At 48.6% G+C, this 23,435-nt stretch overlaps 1 protein-coding gene across 1 annotated transcript in view; it reads right to left on the minus strand.

Moving 5' to 3' along the window:
- Window positions 1-303: 303 nt before the first annotated feature.
- LOC122178486 (transmembrane protein 263-like) overlaps window positions 304-23,435 on the minus strand; it is a 188,901-nt gene continuing 165,769 nt past the window's right edge. The window contains exon 3 of the mRNA XM_042868629.1: window positions 304-4,882. Within this exon, the coding sequence (XP_042724563.1) occupies window positions 4,596-4,882 (287 nt within the window). The 3' untranslated portion in view covers window positions 304-4,595. The remainder of the gene's footprint in view (window positions 4,883-23,435) is intronic.

Here is a 23,435-nt window from a genome sequence, read left to right on the forward strand (position 1 = left end):
ACCTCTCTGCACTGGTCTTTAAACCAAATGAAGAAATGGAGTTTAAAAGTCTTCTCAGAACTGCTCTTGCCATTCCAATCAGGAAACCTGCTTGTAGCAAAATTGCTTTTGAATCACAGTTAAAAGTCCTGTCCCAGTTTAAGAGGGGATTGAGCCTCAGCCCTGCTTGGTGCCTCATTTAGAGCCCTTAGGGGAGAGATGTGATTTCCCAAGGAATCTCTAACATCTTCACTCAGCTGCACTTCCTCTACTTGTTTTCCCTCACTGGAAACAAGAAACAGTGCAACAAAGATTTTTATCCTCAAATTTTACTGTAATTAAAATACAGAGATGCAGAATATTCCCAGAAACACACTGCAAAACAAACCAAGCAAACAGATTCAGTAGGAAACCAATTACAGACAATGAAATGATAAAGAACAGAAGTGTCCTCTGGAGCCTGGTGCCATGCATGGGACCGCGCAGCAGCAGCGACGGTGCCGGGTTAGCAAAGGGCTCCTTGGCTCCTGGAGGAGCAGAGATGGGCCCGACGTCCATCCTGGCAGCTCTGTGGCTCTCTCCATCCATCTCCACGTTTATGCTCGTGCTGCTATTTTCACCAGGATGACTTTGCAGTGGGGACACGGGAATGACCCACCCACAGGAACAAAAGCCAACAAGAAAACCCAGAGGGAAAGAAGTGGGTTAAGATTTTCCAGACATGAACACAAGCAGACAGAAAGGGGTGGAAGACATGCACTCCTCTCCCAGCCAGGGCAGCCACAGGAGCAGTCACCCTCTCTGCCCTCCCAGCTAATGTGAGCGTGGATGTGTAATGGAGGTCTCTAGGGGAGCTTTGGAGAGCTCTGCACCTAGGGCAAGACGAAAAGCGAAGGAAAAAAAAGGTGAACGCTAATAGGATGAGCAAGGGAAAAGGGAGGAAAGGAAGTGCCCATGGGCTCTTCTCCAGGCCAGGGTAAGCCTCTGGGGCAGGGGAACGCCCAGCTGTGGTGGGGCACTGAGCTGTGTGTAGAATTGCAGCCCGGCCCTGCAATGGGGGGGTCCTGGCAAATGCCTGGGGGAGCTCTGGGAGTGAAGAGGGGCTGGCTTGGTGCCTGGACCCTCTTTTGGGCACACTGATCCAGCCAAACGGAAACAACCTCATTATCATCACTGCTGTGGAAGCAGGGCCCCAGTCAGGAGCAGAAAAACACCACACCCCAAAACTCATGTTCTTCCACACTCTTCCCTAGGGCAAACTCTCTTACATTCATCCTCTGATTCACAGCCTGTCCTAAGAATCAAATTCTCTTTGTGCTCCTCCCTTTCTTGCTCCTCCTGTCCTCCTCTCCTAACACCAGGACCCAAATCTTCCTTGAATGAGCTCCCTTCACCCACCTATCCACCTTCACACTGTCCCCCTTGTACCAAGTCCCCCAGATGGTATCAGTGGGACTGAAGCAAAACGTAGCTCTTAGCCTCTTCTTCAAGAGGCTGTGTGAGAAGTGGCCTGGGTGGCCTTTGTGCTTACAGTGATGGATACCAATGCTGCTTCTTTCTGCTCTGGCACAAAGAGTGCCCAGAAGAGCAGCTCAGGACTGGATCACTCGGATCAAACGAGCAGGCCTAGCACACCAGCAGCCGTACCTCCACAGGCCTTCCTCTGAGCCCAGTGTGTTTATGTATTCCTGAACACTCATTAAGCAGCAGGAGGCCCTGGTTTTTTAGTAGATTTAATCTTCTGTCCCCAGCTGCTAGTTTTCCTTTTTTTTGCTATTTACGGTGCATGAGCTCTCCATTAGCTGGGCTCAAAGGACAGCAGTTCTCTTCTCCCCTGTTCAGGCCATCCATCAAACGGGGACAAATGGGGAGCTTCACTCCATTTACTGCAGGGAGTCACCAAAGAACAGAAGAGCAAAGATGGGAAACCCCTAGGTTCCCTACAGCCTTTCTCAATGCACCTTTATCATATTTTCCACGCCTGCAGACAATAGCTTGAGAAGGATCTAATGCTTCCCCCAGAAGAACAGGCCTGTGTGGGATACTGGTTGTCAGAGCATGATGAGCTCCCCATCATCTGTCCAGAGGTGGATAGTTATGTGAAGCTTTTTCACAGCATCTTCTCCTGCCTAAAGCCTTGGAGAGGTAGTGACGAGGAGTCCCAGTGGGTAAGAAACTGTGTCTTTCCAAGAGAGCTGGTGACAGCACAGCTAGTTATGCACAAGCAGCTTTTAGCTTTGGGGCTAGAGATGGATTCAGAAGCAGTCTGTGATTTGGAATAAGAAATGAGACACACTGAGAGAGAGCGGTGAGCAGAGATCCATGCAGTGCAGACTGCCCTCCTGCTTAGCAGGGCATTCACTACAAAGGAAGAACAGAAAAGGTTTCTTCTGGCCTTGCTCACTGCCACGAGCATCCCAGCAAAGTGCAGGTGCACAAGACCTGATCTTTCTATGAAGCTGCTGCCGTCAGAGACTGAACCAACACATCTGGGTCAACGTGGCCTTCTCAAGAACAAAGCACACAAGGAGAGGAAATGCGCACTCATACTGAACGCCGTTTCCTCTTTAGAAACAAAGATGTAGGTTAAACCACTCTCATGGTACCCAAAGTAAAACAGTGTGGAGATCAGGAAGCTCTTCTCATTGCAAACGGCAGGTCTGCTGCCCAGCCAGGCGCACAGGGAGAACCTAGCAGCAGCATGATGAGCACAGGGACACAGTGACTTGTGGCAGGCCCAAAATGTGGACTGAATAAAGGTCAGAATCAAAACGGCTTCACAAGCCCAAGAACATTCAGTCAGGATTGGGAGGGGACGACTTGTACTTAAATATTCCCTGATGTTTGAGGCCTAGGCAGCCAGGAAATGCAATGAGCCTGCACAGGAAATGAAAACGAAGGAAGTCGGCTTCGACGTCCAAAGATAGGGCAGAAAGTAAACAAACGGCACAGACAGGAGAAAGGAGATTGTTCACATTCCTTTGGTTTCAGTAAACTAAGCTGTTGGGCCACGGAGAGGACATCTTCCTCAGAACTGTGATTATTGTGACAAGGACCCTATACAAACCTACATGCCAGAAGTGCCAAAGATGACGATGTGAACTCCTCCACGGCAGTGGCACAGTTTTTCTCACCTGGCTGAAAACATGCCTGTGGGTTGCTACGTACACACACGCTAATACATATGCATATCTATAAAACACAGCACAAACACTGCTTCACTTGCCTACGCATCCAACAGCTAACAACCTAGGCTACTAACCTGCCAAAGCCAGGGAAGGCAGAGTTAATGTTGGAACCTGCGGCTTTCCTCATCCCGAGAATCGCAGGGGCCGTGGAGTGTGAGCATGTGCACGTGCGTGTGTGTGAGTGCACGATGTCACTGACCCCCGAGCATCACGGGCCAGATTGAGGATGGCTAACGCTCCCAGATGGATGCAGGTGTCTGGGTTTCTGCGGCACTGAGAGTTTGGGTGGGCTTTTAGTGCAATACGGTGGTTCAGAGGAGCTGGGCTGGAGCTCCTCAGGGACACGTTCTCCAAAGCAATGCACCCCACTCCCAGCCAGGCACTGCTCCCGGGGTGCTGAGCCACAGGAGAGCGAGGCTCTCAGCCTCCCTGGAGCAGAATTTGGGCGGCAGTTGGGAACACGCTTGCTTGTGGTTACCAGTGACATCTGTGGAGTGAGTGTGGCCTACAGCCAGAGTGCCCCTTTAGCAAATGGGGATACTGCAAGGACTTCAAGGGTCAAATCCAAGGGCTGGTTTGCGTCTCTACAGTAAGGGCACCTCTCCTCTCTCACCAGCGGCACACCCACTACCTGTGCTGTAACATCACAGATGCCTAGCAGATACCACTGGCAGCTCTCTCCCCCAGTGAGAATATACAGCAGATTTCATCCTCCTGCCTCCCACCAAGGAAATCCACACAGAAGTTGATGGTCTGGGACACATGATACTCTTGTGTGGCATCATAACTGGAGCTGCACTGTTGAGATTGAGGGTTCGTTCTCTGAAGGGTGCAATTCAGCCAGGGAGTGTGTGATTGGGAGCAGCCTGTGAGTGGGCCCTGAAAGAAAACCTAAGAGATGCAGGGCAGGAGGGAGGTTTCCCCCTCTTCACAGTATCTCTCCTTTGTGTCAGTGGGACTTTCTTCCACCATTCTCCCCCAGACAGACTCCCCAGGCACACTTCTCAGGGCTGAGGGAAGTGCTGTTTCAAAGGCTGTCTTCCCTGATGAAGCTGAATTCAACTATACAACCCACGCCCCAAGACAGGCGTAACTCACCCTGTCCCCTTGTCCCTGGCTCCAGGCAGATGGAGCCTCTCCCACCCCTCTGTGCTTACAAGAGGCAGAAGGGAAGAAGGAAACCACACAACAGAGACAACTGTGCTTTGAAGTCCTCGGAGCAGAGATGGTTCCCAGGAGGTGATGGGAGTGAAAGGCATAGACAGCGGCTCTGGGAGCCCTGAGCCAAGCAGGAGGTGCTGAGCAGGCTGCAGCCGGAGTCTGCTCGGGTGCTTGACCCTCCCTGAAGTGGCTGGTTCCAACTCAAAGAGGGCTGTGTGTGGGAGAGTATGGGCAGGTAGACCTTTCGGAAAGGGGCTGCGATGGGGATTAGTCAGCCTTGTCCTTCTTCTTTGCGGTGAAAGGGACTTTGCCAGCGACAGCGCTGCCCACAGCTCCGACGCCACCGGTCACAGCCGAGACGCTGCCCTTCACCAGTCCAACGCCGGCAGCAGGGACACTGGTCACAGCCGTCTTGGTGAGCTCCAGACTCTTGCTGCCCACCCAGGCGACTCCTCCCAGCGTGGCCCCCACCGCTCCCCGGGTGATGCTGAACAGGCCGCCCGTCACTCTCCAGATCACCCCTGCCTGCTGCTGTGGATGGTCCTTGCTGGCATCTGTGGGAGAAAAAGAGAGACAGTCAGTGGGGCCAGGCTGAGGGTCTTCTTCCCAGGCTGCGCTCCCACCATGGCCCTGCTCCCGCGTGCAACTCAATGCAAATGCCACTAACGGGAGATGTAATCCCATCCTCTATGTGTTGACTAACAGCAGTAAATCACAGCCAGCACGGGACAGGCTGCTGACAGCAGCGGTTGATGCTGGCGTGGCCACAGGCCCTCAGAAGCAGCTGTTTGGAGGCAGCCCTACACACATGTCAGATGAAGGACTGAGGTGCAACACACACCTATCTGCTGGAGATGTAATTGAGCTCGCACAGATAGCAAACTGCAGTAAAGATACAGTGACACGGACGTCACCTCAGGTTGTACAAGCCCTCCAGAGAGCTCAGCGCTGTATTTAATAGTGTTAAGACTGTTAAGCTTAAGTTGATACGCTCTGTCATGCTGTCTACCTGTGCCAGCTGGAGAAAGGCCAGCACGCTGTGCCCACCCAAGCTGCCATCGCACCTGCCCACAGCCCTGCAGACGTAGTGCTCACAGCTCGCCAGCTCCTGAGAAGGGGCTCGAGCCATGCTGCTGCAGGGGGATCCGGGCCTGGCAGCCCTCCTGGCAGCCCCCGCACAGCCCTCCCCGCTGCCTCAGCTGACAGCGCTGAGCCAAGCAAAGGAGGAGCTGCTCTTTTCGTGGGACGAGATATTTTGGAGTCTCTGCCTTCTGATTCACTGCCAGTTCCGTACAGGAGATGAGTTACTAATAATTGCAGAAATACAACAAAGCAATTGTGACAGGAAAAAAAGCAAGCACCAGCTGGCAAGGCAGCAGCCCTGAAGCAGCAGCATCCCTCCTCACCCACTGCCTGCTCAGAAGAGAGGTGAAGAGGCTGCACAGCACTAGTGCAGTGGGAGGTCTCCTAGCCCCCTGCTACATCCACACCTGGTTTCCTCTTCCAAGCACTCAAGTCCTCTCCACCCCCTTTCTCTGAAGCAACTTGAGAAGAAAGCCCCATGTTTACCTGCTCACTGCTGGCCTCTTTCTTTGGTTGTTAATAATATTCCAGGCAACAAAAATTTTTTACCTGGTTCCCCCTCTTGATGCCTTCTCATTTCCATGCAGGTTGGAGCCAGCACTGTTCCAGGCAGTGTATTTCCTTTACTAGCAAGCAAAGGCCCTGTGAAGGCTGGAATGCCAGCGAGTAGCTCTCTGAGGTGTGGGGCCTCAGCGCGCTGCTGCCCTTCTTGGTGGAGATGTCAGACTTACTCAGTCTGAGCAAACGCCTTCCTTTTACTGTTAGCATCTTCTTTCACCCTGCATCCCTACCACATCTGCTATTCAGTGTACTTCTGCCCAGCAATACTGTGAATTTGTTGGAGCAGAGACTGTCTTCCCACCGTCCACATGACACAAACACTGTAGGATCTCTAAGTACTGCTGGAAAACAAGCCTTTTTCTTTTTCTCCTTTTTTTTTCTTTTTTTTTCAAACAAGCCAACCAGACAGCAAACAGCAGGGCATAGATTTTATCCTTGGAAGCACTGCCTGCCCTGGAGTGCTGGATGCAGACAGCCGAGGGGACAGCCCGACCTTGCCAAATGGATGGAGCTGCTGTGCACCACCAGCAGTGGTCCCAGCAGGCACTCCCAGACTGCAGCAGGCCCTCTGTGGGAAGGGGATGCTCTGGGGAAACAATTCCAGATGCCTTCAGACTCTAGTGGCTAACTTTTAGGTGCTTAACATAGGGTTTAAGCTAGGAAATTTATTTATAGTCAGGGAAGAGATTTAGATTAGGCACAAGCATGAACTAGGTGCTGTGATAATCCTTTCCCAGTTATTTTTGTGTCCTAAAAACTCTTCAGCTCTGGGGGTCTTTGCTCAGAGCCATATGTTTCCCTGAGCTCTGGTGGGCTGTGGAGCAGCCATCCCTCGGGTAGGTTCAGGACAGTGCCTGCGAGCAGCCTGGGTTTGCCAGCTCTGGTGACTTGGAATAAGCTGTAGATTACACACTAGTCTGATCATCTAGGCAGCAAAATGGAGCTTGAGAAGGGCCAGTGCAGACTTTCTGATATAACCCTAAGCAGCTACTTTTCTTCTGGGTATACAATACATTGCCTGGCTTTTCCTCAGCAGTTTCTAAGTCCTTTTTTACTTTCCCTCATTGCTGCTGAGACCTTCTGGCTCCATCTCCAGCTCAGCTGCCAGCTGCCCAGCCATTGCACACGGCTTAGCCAGTAAGGCAGGCATCTTTTGTTTTTTGTCTTCAGCCCAAGGGCAGGACAGCACCCAGAAGGATGGGTGTGCCATCATGGGCGGGATGGAACCACAGGGTCCCCGTGTTCCTGCTGGCCATGGAAGCAGGATCCTGTGTGTCCCTCAGAGGACTGCAATGCAGAAGCTCTGGGCATTAAGCAGCGTGTTCAGCTGCAGAACCAAGTGCTGTATCAATGCAGCAATAATCTCCCTGGCTTCGCCTGGGTAAACTTATGTCCGAGGCTACCTGGAACCTCTCTGTCTGAGGTTTTAGCCCTCCCACGTATTTCTGGGACCACTGCCCAGCTCACTGACCGACACCACTGTGAACATCACTTAGGTGCTGTGTGCTTGCCTGCAGGTAGACAGCCCAGGGACCAGAGGGGAGGAGGCAACTGCAGATGAGATTGAGGGGGGATGCTACTCTGCCAGCAAAGAGCTACAACATATTGGAGAAAGTGTCAGGAAATACTAATGAAGAGAGACAAGGACAAAGGTTCTTTCTGATTAAGCTAGGCAGAGTCAACAAAGCTGCAGCATCCTGGAGCATCAGTGCTTGAACGGTGCCTGCACCTGCTCTGCAGCCACACTCACGGTCCTTACACTCCACAGACAGCAGGGAGGAGGGACGAAGGACCTGGCCCTAGGAGGGTGAGAGGCTGTTCCAGAAGCATTCCCAGGGCTCCAACACAGACAAGATGCTGTACCACCAAAAACATTAATAGTAACACAAAAAAAAAAAACAACAACTCAAATTTGGGTATATTTGAAAAGAAAAAGAGAAATCCCTTACGGCCTCAAAATGCAAGGGGACACATCCTATCGTGGCAGCGTGCTGAAACAAGTCGTATTTGTACTGTACTCCAGAGGATGTGTCAAGAGCTCTCCAGCCAGCCCTGGTTAGTTTGTCTTCTGGACTGCAATAAACCCCATAGTAAGCTGTCATGTAAGATAAGCATCGGATTTACAGTGCAAATTAGCCTCTCAGACAATGGAGTGAGCTAAGCATTTTGTTGGCACAGAGGAGCCCAGATTAAGGGCAAGACAGGCAGCAGAGATGAAATACACAAAATAATCAGAGAGACAGACACACAGCCAGAGCACGGGAACAACTCTGTTCCCTGGAGCCGGCTGCAGCCCATGCTGCTCATAAAAGCTCTTCACCATCTGTCAAGCTCTTTTCTCTTCCATCAATGACCTGCCTTTTTTGAGGGTCCCTTCAGCTTCGCCTCGCCCCACGTCAGCTCAGAACACAAAAAGGAGGAGGAAAAGAGAAGAGTGAAGCACAGCGCTGTACAGACACTGACTCTCCATGCTGAGGTCGGTACCCCACACAGCATGCTGCTCCTGCCCATAGCCTCGCTGTCCCCAAGCTGTCAGTGCAGAGCTGGGGTCCCACTGCTGCGTACCATACAGAACAGCACTTCCTCATCGGGTCCCGGCCAGGTGAGATTAGTACTAGTTGTTCTTTCTAATCGACTCATACAAGCAGCCTCTTCTGAACAGGAAGGTGAGGTGAGGGAGCAGCATGCATAGCTCTCCATCCATAGGACACATTCGTCCCAGCTGAGCCCAAGGCAAAGGAGCCGGGCTGGCTCAAAGACCAAAATGCAAACACTGCCTGGCTCCAATCTGTCCCTCCACAGAGATGAGACGGGATGAGATCCCAGCTCCTGCCTGAATGATGCCTCTGGCAGCCATTAAGTGACCCTGTGATGGCAGCTGGTGCACTGAGACGGGTTCCTCTACCTGGAGAAATGTCTGGTCTGGAGGAATAAGCAAGGGGTGGAGGGTCAGTGACTCACACAACCCAGTCTCAGCTTCGCCACTAAATTTTAAGCAACTCTGAGTAAATCATTCTCTCATTTAATGCCTCTGCACCACTGCAATTGAGAATGCGTGATTTTCTAAAAGCCTTAGCTGTTGAGTCACACCAAAGTGTGCATGGGAGAGAACTTTCCAGTCCTAATGTTTCTTGGAGAAAAAGCTGGAGTTTGGTTCAAGTGCACTCCTAAAGCTCTGAGAATCCCAAATGGATTATTGTTATTTTTAACCTTGCGATTTTCTGAGCCTACCTCAATTTGAAACGCATGGGGTTGGCACTGCTGCTTCTCTTCCCCTTCTGTAAAGCGATGCTGAAGTTAATGATCCCTATTTCCTTGTATTGCTGGGCTGTCATGAAGGTTAATTAGGTACACTTGGTGCAGTGCTTTAAATGGGAAACTGTGTTTGTATCATCATGACTGGCACTGACACATTCCTGTTGACATTCTCAGTAGAAATGCCAGCAACAACTTCCAATTTATCTCTGGAGAGGTTTCCAGCCTTACAGACAAGTCACAATGGCGAGGGAAAAGCTTGCCCCCTCCCAGGCACACCAGCCAGCAGTGGAGCTGCCGACTGTATAGCTCAGAATCTCAGCTTGGGAGAGATGCTTCTTTTCCTGCACAAGCCACTAAAGTAGGCAGGGATTGCTCCGAGGGCTGGGCATCAATGAAACCTCGCTGCACACCTCCAAGGAGGGCCCTTCTTCGGAGAAGGGCCGGCTCTGCCTCCTTCCATGTCTCTAGAGAAGACTGAGCTGACCCTTGCAGGAGACAGCTGTACCAAGCATCAATGCCTGTGATGAAGGAACTGCTGTTCCTGCCCTTTGCAGCACTTCAGGATCAAAGACCTAGATCTGGCTGTGTCAAAGCCAAAGAATTAAAGGGAGCACTGCAGAAACCTTGCACACTTGTGTTTCCTTCCTGCCACACATCCCATGCTGCAGCTGGTTGAAATGGCTCCATGGGCTCTGCAGCTGTACCCCCCCCAGCCCCGCCTGCCCAAGCGCTGACCACTGCAAACCAAGGTGATTGCCACCAGCAAAAAGCCTAGAAATGCCACACTGAGTTTACCACTTGAGCTTTAAATGCTAATTGCCAGAGTCTGCAATCAGCAAGACATATCTGCCTTTCTCTGCTACAGGACAGCTCGTGAGATCCTGCTGCATGCAGCAAAATGGGGGCAGCTGTCTCCAAAGCCTGGTTCACCCCAGGGCTCATCACTGGCACAATAAGCTTTAATTGTTCTTTGCACATGCCCCAGGAGCATTATTAACTGCTGAAACATCTTCCTTGCAGCATTGCAAGAGAGGGTTCAAGAGGGTAAATGAACAGTGATACAGAGTGGCTTGTTTTCCTCAGTGGAGCCTGGGGGAAAAGCACTTTGACTCTGGAAGTGTGAGGTGCTGTACTGTGCTTTGCCTTGGTTGGGAATTTTCTGTTGGGAATTTCCCTTCTGTTGGAAAACATCACATCACCAAAACCACTTGTAAAGATGTGGTGGTATTATTGAAACCTCCACTGAAAAGGGAACTTGGAGAGCTTGGCCTCAGAGCAGCTAATACCCCAGTGGTGAAGCACTAAGCCTCGGGTCAGCCCAAGGATGCTCCCCAGCCTCCCTGCATATCTGCCCAGTGGCTCAAACTGCAGATGAACGTCATGTCCTCTCTTTCCCTTTCACTTTCTAGGAACAGACATTAACTGGAGGAATGTAAGCTTGCTCTCTAATTTTGCAAGTGCAGTTTGCAATGGTCTGTGAGGAACTACCGTAGTCATCTTTCAGCTGGGGATGCCGCCTAACACCAGGAGGCAGCAGCCAGCCCCACCTCCGCAGAGCCCACAGCATTAGGGAAGGCACGTGTCCTCTTGCTGCAGAGGGGAAATAATAAGCACTAATTGATTGGTCTCAGGGAGCTTCTTAGAGACAATCTCTCTGCTCCCACCGGCATGCTTAACCTCCAATCTGAGAGAGAAAAAAGTGCACACTGGGACAAAGTCCTCAAAAGGTTGTTGTCCTCTGGCATAAATCATAAGCGCTGAAGGATGAGGACACTCCATTTTTATCAGCTTGTTCAACTTCTGCCCCAATGAGACCCTAGTCTCATCTGAAACAAATGTCATCTCTGACCACAGGGCGCACTTGTAAGGAAGGTGAGCCCACAGGAGAGCCCAGGAGCAAAGCCACATGGACACTGCCCGTACAGGACAAATGAATCCGGACACTGTGTTTCCACTTCCAACACAATGTCTGTTTTTCTCATTATGGAATGCACAGAGAAGGTCAGGCTTTTGCTACTGCTTATACGGGTTACTAAAAAGCCTACAGGATGTCTCAAGGCCACTGACTGTGCAGAGAGACGATCCCAAAGGGCATGAGATCTCAATTTGCCCAACTGACTGTGGCAGCTGCTTACTCCCCCCACACAAACCTCCAGGTCCTGCACAAGAAACCAGAATGACATGTTATGGGAAGCATGAACAGCAAGGGACAGCTATCAGATGACCTTTCCTTTCCCTCTCTATTGTGTTAAAAGCATCAGAAGTGGCCATCAGACTCACTTTGTTTGAACTTTATGTCCCTGTCTACCTTCCATTTCCACTCCCTGCTCCACCTACGAGCTCTTGATTCAGTCAAGAGGCTTGCTTGGCAGGAAGCACAGAAAGCTCCTGCTTCTCGTGGTCCTGCTGGAGTCTCACGGTGACACTGTGATTTTGGATCATAAAGACAGGATCACCTCTTGCTGTGAATATGGCCTAGCACAGGGGGTTCTTAATCTCATTTGGGGATCTGTGGATGGAAATGGAATCGTTCAGTGGCAATGATGATTTTTCAGTGTCTTCAAGCTTTAATGGCTTGGGGAGGGGAGCTTTCACACAAAATAGCACTTTCCTTAAAAACAACCTTGCCTTGTATTTGTGCCTAGGCTGAAGAGACCACCTTTTAAAGCTTGCTCTTTGACCCATGTTAGCTCAGCTCTTGTCAGAGCACTACGCCTACTCTGACAGCTCTCTAACAGTGATTGCACATTCTTTGCTGAGCTGCTTTCAGCTGCTCGTGATAGCACCTGGCACAAAAAGACCCCAAATGAATCACACGCTCTTGTTAAACATCCTTGTTAATTCAGCTCTGATGAAGACGCGGGCGGAAAAAAAAAATCAATATTTGTTAAATGAAAAAGGACAAAACCTGTAGAGAAATAAAGGTCATTTTCATGGTTCTATGAGGCCCTTACAAACAATGGAGAGTAAATAACATAATCCAAGCTTATGTAAGAAACGACTTTTTTTCCATGCTCTAGTGCTACCTGGTGGATTTTACACAAAGGCAGACTGGGTTAAGCCACTCCTGCCCTGTGAGGCTAGAATTCCTTCCCACGACAACGTGCCTGACTTCACCATTTATCAAAAGGTGCCTGAATATGGTCCCAGCAGCAGTTTGGGAAGGAACACGGAAGGGAAAGACAGTCACATCTAACTGGCAGAAAGGTGCTCTAAGCTGAACGATCGGACATCAGAAATCTCTGCTCATCCATCGGCTGCCATCTGAATTTTATATACTCTACCCCTTATTATTAAAGGCTTAATCTGCCTACATTAAAGAAGCACATGATTGCCGTTCAAACACTCTGCAGATGACACATCCAAAAATTTGTCTCAGAAAATTTAGGAACAAGTCCTGCCGTGCTGACAGAGGTGACCCAGGTTCAGGCATTTCCTCTTGCTGTTCCTGGAGCAACTAAGCAACAGACATTGATGTTTTCCAGCGTAATGGCTGGCACCAGAGAAATCCAGAAATTGCCTGTTTATTCTAATTTTGTGCCTACTTTCCACCCTAATGGTGCATGGAGGAACTGAAGTAAAAATGGAGTGAGGCTCAAAAATCAAAGACACAGATTTTAACTGACCTAAGGTCTGAGTGAACATTTCTGACTCAGAGAAATGACTCGTTCACCACAGTGGCTATCCGGGAGTCTTTCTGTCCATCCAAGAGATAACAAGACAGTTAAGCTAAAAGCTGTTTGCTTCTGAAACAGTGGAGCTGGGAGTCCACCAGGGAGGCTCAGATGTATTTGTCTGCTCATGCTTTAGCATGCCAGAAACAGGCATGTTATTCTGCTGCTGGTAGGTGTTCAATGGCAGAAAAACTTATTTCCCAGCTCAGCTGTCAGGGGGAGAGTGCTGCATTGGTGAGTGGGCAGGTATGCTGCCTCTGGGAGCAAGCAGATGAGCTGGCAGAACAGTGAAGTACAGGAGCAAGTTGCATGTCAGAAGATTTAATCTATTCCAGTGCAAAAATCACACCCCAGAACCATGCCCAGACCTCTTGCATGTCCCCTCACCTCTGTCACACTTAAGTGTGACAACCAGCCCTCCCACTGCTGTGTTCCTAGCGAGCCTGTCACCTGAAAATCTCAGCCCCAAATGCATAAATTAATGGTAGCACTAACACTGTCCAAGAAGACATCACATCTCCTTTGTGCTACACAGACAACGAGCTGCTGCTCAGGAATGTGAGGCCACGAGTGTGGCAGCTCCCTTCGCCTTGTTCCATATTCATGCTCTCGCACTTCTCATTGCAGATTTCAGCAAGGCACAGCAGGGCTCAGTGTGCTCAGCTTCCCAGTGGGTACTGATGGGCTCTACCCGGTGTTTGGGCTACAGATAAGGTGGCATTTTTCTTTGATGCTCTCAGAGATGCTGGAATATCTAGGCCTTCCTTTGAGATCAGTACTTCAGACCAGTAGGACAAACACCACTAATACTTCTGCTCTCATTCATTTTACCAACTGGTGGAAAACCTCTCCTATGCCTGGCTTGCATAATGGTGTGCCAGGGAAAGCTGACAGTCTGGAGGACCTCAGACCCCTCTGGGATCACTGCCCTTCTTCAGTGCAAGCCTGGTTTGAATCAAAGCTGAGATAAAGGCTGGTTTCTCTCTGAGCAAAGGGCTCAGTGGAAAAATTCAGCTGCACACCTGTCGCAGCATTTCAGGTCTCCATGTTAAAACTGCATTCATACTGTCTTGATTCTATAATGCAACCCCGCATGGCAATGTAGTTATGATTTTGCTATTGGGAAATGAAGCACAATATTACTCTTTCTCTACAGATACTCCCCCCCCCCCTTTTTTTTTTTTTTTTCTTTTTTTTTCCCTGCAGTTCTGCTCACAAGGGAAGCAATAAAACAGGACAGTCTATTCCTTTAAAAACGAGTGACTTTTCATGGATGCTTCCAACTACCCTGGTACAGAGCTGCAAGGATCCGGTCAGCTACATCCCAGTTCTCACATCAGCTGTCTAGCTCTGTTTGTGGTCCACACTCAGTCCCATTCTATGCTCTTTCTCAACTCAAGATACAGCCTTCAGAAACTCCAGACCCCAATGTGCCGCACTCCAGCTTGGCTAGAGTCATCATTACAAAAACTCATTTGCACCTCTATTTTCCTCCCTTTGTTTCCAATCAGATGCCTACAGGGAACAACTGGAGTGACATGAATCTCATCAGAGGCTGATGTCTCATCAAAAATCCCATCAAGTTATCATCTAGTCCCAACAGGCCCACCACGGAAAGAAAACATCTTGTCATGGCTTGGAGGACCCCCATGTACATTGTGTCCTCTGCAGGGAATTTTAATGGGTTCAGGAATCAGAAACTGGATTTTACTTTAGAAAGTTAAAAAAAAAAACAAACGGAACACCTTTTTATTTAAGTGTCCTTTTAGCTCATAATGGTGCTTTTCTGGACTCTTAGCAACAAAACAACTCCAAGTTAAGAGACTCCAGGCAGAGAAATCTAAATTCTCCAATAACTCCACAGCAGAGCCCAAGTGGCTGAGCAGACCCTGCAAACACATCTCCTACCTGCTGAGCATAAGCACACATCTGCTCAAGCAATGGCTCCTGCAGTGGGATGTGTGCAGCCCTGTTCACTGCTCAGCCAGAACAACCTTATGGGATTAATTCAACCCCCACATACCTTTGACTTGGAAAATGCCGCTGACACCACAACCCCAGCCCAGGGTGCAGAACATGCCGTTCCTAAATGCTGAGCCCTGTTTCTGAAAGGGATGAAGAGCCTTGTGGCCTCTAACCTGCACCTTCCAGATTCCTGCTTAATGAGTTTTTATCAAGCCTCCTGTGGCCGCATGCAAGCATCCCTCCAGCTAGGGGCCATCCCAAGCACAGACCGACGCTGTCTGCTGAGCACTAAAGGCCTCTCTTCCCCTCCAGCAACAACTTGGCTGTCTGAACTCTGGCTGGCTGATGGCAGCACCTGGATGTCAGCCAATGGCAGTAAGTTTTTCTGCAGCTGAATATGTTTAGTCCCCTTCCTAGGACAGCGGCTCCATTATACAGCTATTGTTTATGACCCCAATTATCTCCCAGAAACTGGTCCTTGCCTGCAGTTAATAACCAAGGCTAAGTGATCAACCGTTAGGACTCTAGCAGACTGGTTGTTAACTTCCCTGTCGACCAAGTTCAGAGTCTTTTACTGCTATTAGAAATTCAGATTAATGATTCATAACAGAAATGGGCTCTCTGGCGATACAACTAGGTGAGGCCAGGTAAGGGGGGAAAGAATCACTGCTTCTTCCTCAAGAAGATGAGCCTTCCTTTAACTCACAGGTGTCCAACCTTTTGGCTTGCCTGGGCCATGCTGAATGAAGAGGAATTGTCTTGGGCTGCATATAGAACATATAATATAGTGGAAGTATATAAGTAACAAAACTTTTTTTTTCACATATATATATTATTAAAACATAAAAAAAGAAAGGCAACAAAAACTACAGACCAGTGGGATATTTGACTGTGTTCTTGTGAAACTAATGAATGTGATAACTCGTTAGCTTATTAAATTATTTTACAAAGGAACACAAGCCCAAGTTTAATAATTAAATAAGAAAACAAACACGTTTGCTTAGTAACAAAACCGTGTGTCTTCCCAGGCCCACACCCGTGTAGGTGAGTTGAGATACTACTGAGATCAGCAATCACTGCATTTTACTCACCATGTGGCACAAGCATATGTAATGTGCAATACACATGGGCTTCAATGCCACTGGTGGGTGTGCGAGGTGGAGCCAGCACTGCCCTGAGTCCTCCCCTCCACAATCGGCTCATGAAAAATATCACTAAGAATCACATAATAACATTAGAAGTTGAAGGCCTTGTGGGGCCGCATGCAGCCCACTGGGCTGAGGGTTGGACATGCCTGGCTTAACTCCTTCTCAGCTTCTCCTGGTGTTTGGGAGATGGCAAAGAACGTCTTATTTTGCTGAGTGCTTCAAACTTTTCTTGGGGCCTGGATAGTGTGTGCAGATCTATATATAATACAAGCTCACTCCCTGGAAACTGCCTTCAAGGACCTTTTCCAAGCTGTAATTCCTAACCTAGTATTTCAGATTCCCCGCAGTTAACAAGAGCAAGCCAACACTGCAAATCCCTGTGGGGCAGGAAAATAAAACCTCAAAAGGAAAGGCTATATAGAACCAGAGCCCAGTGTGTAGAAATGAATCTCAGGTTTTAAGAGGCCATCTATGGCCAATAACAGACACATTGTTAGCCTGTGCCAGCCTATCCCTCATATCTTGATTTGTAAAGCAGCCCTCCAACAACTCATCAGAAAACAGTAGTTGCAATTCAGAGAAAGCTAACACTGCTTCCATTTCACAGCTTGCTCTTGTCCTCTGAGTGCTAATGAAAGATCATCAGCCTGGCTCTCATAGGCTCACAAGGGCCACCAGGTACCCTACAGGACATAATGTTCTGGATGTTCAGCAGCTCTTACTCCATAAAGCATGTAAATCTGAGAGTGGGGAATTACCACCACAGTCTTTGGCAATCAGTCTGGACAGACTCAGTATGAGAGCAACAGAAAAATAAACCCAGGCAGTGCAGCTCTGGGACAGACAATGACGCAGGTGGGAAACATGGGCTACTGCAAGTGTAAGAATGCCTGGTTGACAATCCACATCCTGAGGAGTCTTCGTGCCTTTCATGACCTTGGGTGCAATGAGCTCGTTGTCCACTTTGCATCCTCCCTACAGCTCTCTGTCCTAGTGTTGATATTTGCTCCCTACGAGCTGAAGGTGACAACTCACTGACATGATCATTTCTCTCGTCTCCTGAGCTGACACTCACGTCTTCCTCACCTAACTCTATTGTACGCTGCCCAAAGGATGTTTACTTTCCTACCTCTGCAGCATCAGCTAGGAAAAGGCAGACGAGGATGGAAATCATTGAGGAGAGGGCACTTTTCTCATCTGACCAACTGCAGGATGATGTGGGAACACAAGATGTGCCACCATGGGCGAGGCTAGGGCAGCCACCAGCGGCAAGGTGAAGACAGATGTTTCTGTGCTAACAGTACACAGGGAAGGAAGGTCCAGCAACAGCTAGAGGAAGCAACAGATTTTCTTGGATGTGAGGAAGGTGCGAAGATCATCCTGCACTGAGAGAACAACACTCAAAGAGTGGAACATTTGCGGCAAAAATTTGCTAGTGCTTTTTCTGTCCTGCTCAGTCCATTCTCAGCCACAAACCCCAGAGCCATGAGAACACGATGACATTTTCTTGTGAAAATGGGCCACCACGGAACGGCTTGCAGGCAACCTGCCTGGTCTGGAGGGGAGCTGAGCACTGAGAGCCCCCGGCTGCTGTCCTCCATCGGGGCCTGGCAATAGCTGCCCACCATTCCCCAGGACGGCTCAGACAGCCTTAAAAAAACAATCTTTCATCCTCACGCACAAATTTACTTATTCATGTATTCACAACAGAAGCACTAACGGCCATAATTGGATCCATTACGGGGGTTATTAGAGCTCTCAGTCACTGCCTGTGCAGCCCTGTGTGGTGCTGGGGAAACGCACAGGAAGAACAAACAGGGCAGAGGCGCAGCCAGCGGCAGGGGCTTTAAAAATGCGTTAAGTTGTTGCTGTGGCAACTAAAGCAAAATTTCTGGCAGGAACCGCCATGTGTGGGGAACTGTAAACTTCTCCATTTGTGGAAAACACTGGTCATGTCTCTGAAAGGGAGGTGGAGGAAAGGAAGAAAAAAGGTCTCTTTTCAGAGACTGCTACGGCCAGAGCCAAGAACAGTCTGCTTGCAAGTTTATTCTTACGGCAAACACTGATGATGGGTGGATTATACATACCAGAGCTTCTCAGGAGCCAGCACACCGAGACAGAGCTGGTGCGCACCAGGTACACAGCCCTGCTGGGTGCAGCTGCCAGGGTAGGGACCGAGCTGCCCTACAGCCCCATGCAGCACCCAGCCCCATGCAGCACCGCAGGCTGCTTGCCTCTGCCCCCACCTGCCTCCTCCTCCTGCACCTGGGGGGATCCCATGGAAATGCAGATTGTCTGGGAAGTGACTTTTACTGAGATGACAGATGTTGGAACACCAAATTTTCCATCCATAAACAGCAGGAGATGGAAAAGCAGTGGTTAGGTCTGGAAATACTAGAATTTGGCTAGAAAGGTTGAAGCTGATTTCACAGAAAGCACCGTAAGACAGCCCGTTCTCTTCGAGATGTCAAAACAGCAGTAATGCCACACATCCTGACAAACTTCACATGGTGTCCACCATTTTAATGTCTCAACACAGGCTGCCAGCTTTCAGGTTTGTGTATAGTAAGGACCTCAGTGTCACATTTAATTACAGTGCAGGACCATTGTTTATTTACTACTTTTTCAGGCTGAACAAGCTGTTGTTGTGTCACCTGTCTGGCTTTCCAGGAGATCTCCTAGATAATGCCAAAGCCTGCCACATCACCTCCTGCCTCATCTTCCCTGCTCAAGGGGCACAGCCATCAGTTTGTTGTTTAAGAACTGTGTAATTCACTCAGTTTTGGAAGCTCAGAACCGCATAGGTGCCTGATGTGAGAACGAATTCTCTCCAGTTTAGAGTATGGGTGGGAACTAGCAAACGGGCCCTTAGCAAAAAGATTCAAGAGCAACGGCAGATGCTGCCAGTAGAATATTTGCCTACTGAGAGACACTGCATAGGCAAAATGATTGATGAGGAGTTCAGTTTTTCTCTGAAGTCAGCAGCTTCACTGTGAAGACTTTATTGCAAGTTAAACTCACCAGGTGGGACTGCTTTCCTGTGTGAAAGGAGGAGCACAGGGAACAAGGGAAAATGATAAGGGATGGCATCAGGCCGGCAAGGGGGAGCGTGGCCACACAGCCCCATTGTAATGCAGCCAGTGTCCTCGGCTGGGTCCCCGGTGACACAGAGGCTCACGACTTCCTGACCCTGGCCCTCACCGCTCACAAGGCTTCACTGCATCAATGACCTCAGTGTGAATTTCTTACACTGACTGACAGCAACCTGGAAAAAAAACCCAGGAGCGATGAAAGCGCACAGCTGCCAGAGGGGAGCTGGACGCAGGGCAGCAAGAGGCCCTGCCTCGGAGTGCAGGAGGTCTTTAAATAGATGCACCGGGTCCGCTCTGCACAGCATTAAGGATGGCAGCAAAGCTCTGAGGTCACAGCAAGAAATGAGCACTTGCAAAGCTCAGTGAAGCTTATGCTTACAATACAGCTCTAATTATCCTGTTAATCAAAGCAAAAATCCTTCAGTTTTGCAAATCTGGCCAGCAAAAGGCTGCAAACTCACAGCTCAGCCTTCATTCCTAGCCTACAGCACTCACATAAGGGCTTGTTAGCAAGAAGGTTTAGAAAAGAAATGTTAGGCACTATTGGTCTGCAGCTGCTGAAATATAAAATCTGAAGTATACGAATGTTGTTTGTGTAGACAAAGATCTTTCCTTGGCATAAACATCACCTCCATCCATACTTCTGTTACCTACTGAAATGTGCAGAATGTATCAAAAACCACACATATTTTATTCTGGTCAATGCAATCCATGGCTTCTCCTAGTGAACAATGGAGTTTTCTTCGCTGGAAACTACTCTTAAAGTCATTTGCTGCTTTGAGACACACAGACTTCAGTTTAAATGCTACATAAGAAAATCAGTCTATCAAACAAGAGAGAGGTAGACCACACACAGATCACTTCTCAATTTCCAGAGTCACTGATGCGGTGAAGATGTATGTTGCTGGAGAACAGGACTGTCACTGGCTTTGGGTGGTGAAACATCAGCAGCAGTTAAGGTTAGCTGCAAAATTCTCAGTGTGCACACATACCAATTTCAGACCTGACGTTACAGCTGTTAACACCTGCATCAGAGCATTTCCAAACTTCTTGCTTTGAGAAAACAGCCTGCTCCCATAAGTTAGTATGCTACTGTTGCTGAGAAGCAGTCGTAAGTTTTACTTAAAGTTCATCATTTTGAGGGGCTGGTTACTTCCTTAGGGTTTTTTTTAATTGTGAAGAAACAAGCGGTATGCCAAACACACAGGCTGTGTGTATGATCTTTCTCACTGGGTATATACCAACATGGAGTCTTGCCTTTTTCCCAGCCCAATCCCCCTCCATGTGCAAATACAGAAGCACAGGATAATCATATCCAGTTCTCCACCGACAAGTAATGTAATGGAGGTGCCACAGGTAAGCACATGATTCTCATATAACTAACCAAATTCCATCTTAAAAATAGTTTGGTAATTTGCCCTGGTATGCTTGCTCGGATATCTACAGTCTTACAGGTCTTCTGCTTAGAAACCTACTTTGCAGCCTGGGTTTATTCATGGGCCGTTTATCCCCATCTCTTCTCATGTCAGTGTTGTCTTTTAGTTTAAATTGTTCTTCTCCCTCCCTGGTGTTTACTCCTCTGATGCACTTATACAGAGCATTCATATCTCCCCTCAGCTTTTGTTTTGCTAGATTAAACAAGCCACACAATTCTAGTTCTCATGCATAGACTCCCCCTAGCTCCCATCATCCCCAAAGCTTTTCCCTGTACCTGTATGCCAGTCATGTGGATGTACAGAGAATTCACTAAGGTGTCAGACAAGTACATGTATATCCCCTTCTCCTACAGGGGCAGACTGCATCATACAACCTGGGGTTGCATTTGGTTTTTCAGAATGCCACGACAGTCATCCTTAAGCATACAGTAACCTATTTTTGTAGTGTTGGAAATTGTTGCGTTTATACCATTTCAGTCACTGGTTGTCAGTTTTTGCCATATGATATCCAAGCATTGCTATCAGCAATGGTAATACACAAACTGCTCTGTACACCGCCTGTTTGTACAATCCACACCCAGTGGAAAATTTGTGTAAGGATCTAGAAACAGCTCTCCAGTCATCTGAGGGAAGCATCCGTCAGGGCTAGGCCTGTCCTGCCCAGTCTGCACCAACGGAGCAACTTACCACCTATCTGCGTGTGATCTCCCCTGATACCAACCACTAATTGTGATGTGCCACCAAGGGCGTGTGGAAAGGCAGATGGCCCTGGTGGCACCTATGGGCACCGCAGATGGACCACCAGTGAGGCCCAAGCTTTTCCCAAGGCCCTCTTTCCAACATCTCCTTTGAGTCTGGATGCCGGGAAAAGATCCACCATCTTCTCCGGCTGTCACAGCTGTAGCATTTGCAGCCTTTGTGCTACAGAATCTGACTTCCCTCCTCTAATCACCTCCCATTTCTCCACTTCTACTTTACTTGTTTTGTTGAGCAGAAATTCTCGAGGGCAAGCATGGCATTGTGACTACAGCACTCATCAGAGACTGCAGAGAGCAGCTATAAAATCCAAGGGTGTAAGTAATACCTCCCTCAGATCTCTCAGAGCCTTGCTACCGTGACAAAAGACATTTGGAAATGCTTATCAATAACATTGATTACAGCCCAGATGCTTGGGCTAGGTAAGTATTCTCCGGTACTCACGAGACTGCCTGGGAGTGGGAGTTTGCTTTAGCAGGACTCAAGTTGTTTAGATGACTTTGGGCCAAAAGCAAATTGGTTTAATTAACACCCTATCCATATGGGGCTGTAAGCTGCAGAGCAGAACAGAGCTTGGAGAGGAGAGGAAGAGAGCAGAAAAGCCTGATCCTGTGCTGGCTGTTTCCAAACCTGTTTACTTAACTATTAGCCAGGGTGGCTTCTTCTTAATTTATTTATATAGAATATTTCTGTAACCATCTGCTCTTAAGCTAAACGAAAAATTATCATCTTTCTCCTGCTGCTGCAGAGACTCCCTTGGATGTTCTTAATAATACAAAAGAATCTATCATTTTAATGCAGACAGCTTGGCTAATAAAAATGATCTGTACCATTTGTAATTATGCCACAAATACAATGCAAACAAGCAGCTTCTCCCTGAAGAGACCAAGCATAAAAAACCCCTCTCACCCACCGAGGGCCAGAGACCAGCACAGGAGCATGACTTGGTTTTTCACTTGCCTAACAAAGAGCAGAGAAATAAAGAGGAGGACAGTTTTATCACGTCAGTTAGTCACTTCTGTAACAGGCTGTAGGTGCTTCAGTCCTGGCTGCGCACCATTCCACTTGGGAACATTGCTTCAGACCCTGAATGTAAAGCCACATTCCTGAGCTGGGTACCTTGTTCTACCCAACTCTACAGGACTGCTGCAGCAGAGCTCTTCAGTGCCCTGACGTTCTTAGCTCTGCTGTGCAATGGGCAGCTACTGCTGCTCCAGTCAGCCGATGGAAAATTGAGGCAGAAAGCAACTAATGGCACAGGCCACCCAGGGAAAGTGGTGGAGTCATTGTTCCTGGAGGTGTTCAAGAAACGTGTGGATGTGGCACTGAGGAACGTGGTTAGTGGGCACGGTGGGCATGGACCGATGGTTGGATTTGGTGGTCTTACTGGTCTATTACAAACTTAATGATTCCATTATTCTAAAAGTAATAGCAAGGATGATGGAAGAAAGCAGTGAAATGAATCCAAGCCATCAAACCGTTACTGAGTGATCACAAGCATTCCTTTAGGTAGGGTTCACTTTAGAAAAGCTCCAGTGCATGCAGTTTGCTAACAAACGCAAGGGCAGCTCTCCTGGCACACCTGCTGCCTGGTGACACGTTAGTGTGGCTAGCACTGGACTAGCAGGCATGGCACCTGGATGTTAGTTTTTGACTGATTTTTCCATGAATGGCAGCAAATCACTTGTCCTCCATGATCCAGTTTCCTCCCACAAGAAGAAAAAAGCAATGAAATGCTCAGAGGTTCAGGGATGAATGAAAGGAAATGTTATTTCCTTGAAACAAGTGGTTAAGGGCAGAAGAGTAAGATTACACTTCAAATTATATAAATAATATATGAGCGTACTTCTTTGCTAAATAATTCAATTGATAAAGAAATGTGTGTAAAGAAAGATAATCAATGTCTCGGGGATTTTCAGATCCCTCTGTGGAGAGATGAGCATTGTGAGAAGTGAAACATGAACAAACTGGAAGGCCAGGACGTGCCATGAATTCCAGTAGCCCAGAGGCCTGCCAACTTCCATGGTGCAACAGGAACAGGAAGGCCCACCCTGGCACAGGATGGCGGGCAGGAGGTGCTGAAGAGCTGTGTGTGGGAGCACCCTTTGGAAGTAGAACATGTAACCTCAGCTCG

Source organism: Lagopus leucura, unplaced genomic scaffold, assembly GCF_019238085.1.
Source record: "Lagopus leucura isolate 7727_CA_CO unplaced genomic scaffold, USGS_WTPT01 Super-Scaffold_1, whole genome shotgun sequence".
Lineage (NCBI taxonomy): Eukaryota > Metazoa > Chordata > Aves > Galliformes > Phasianidae > Lagopus > Lagopus leucura.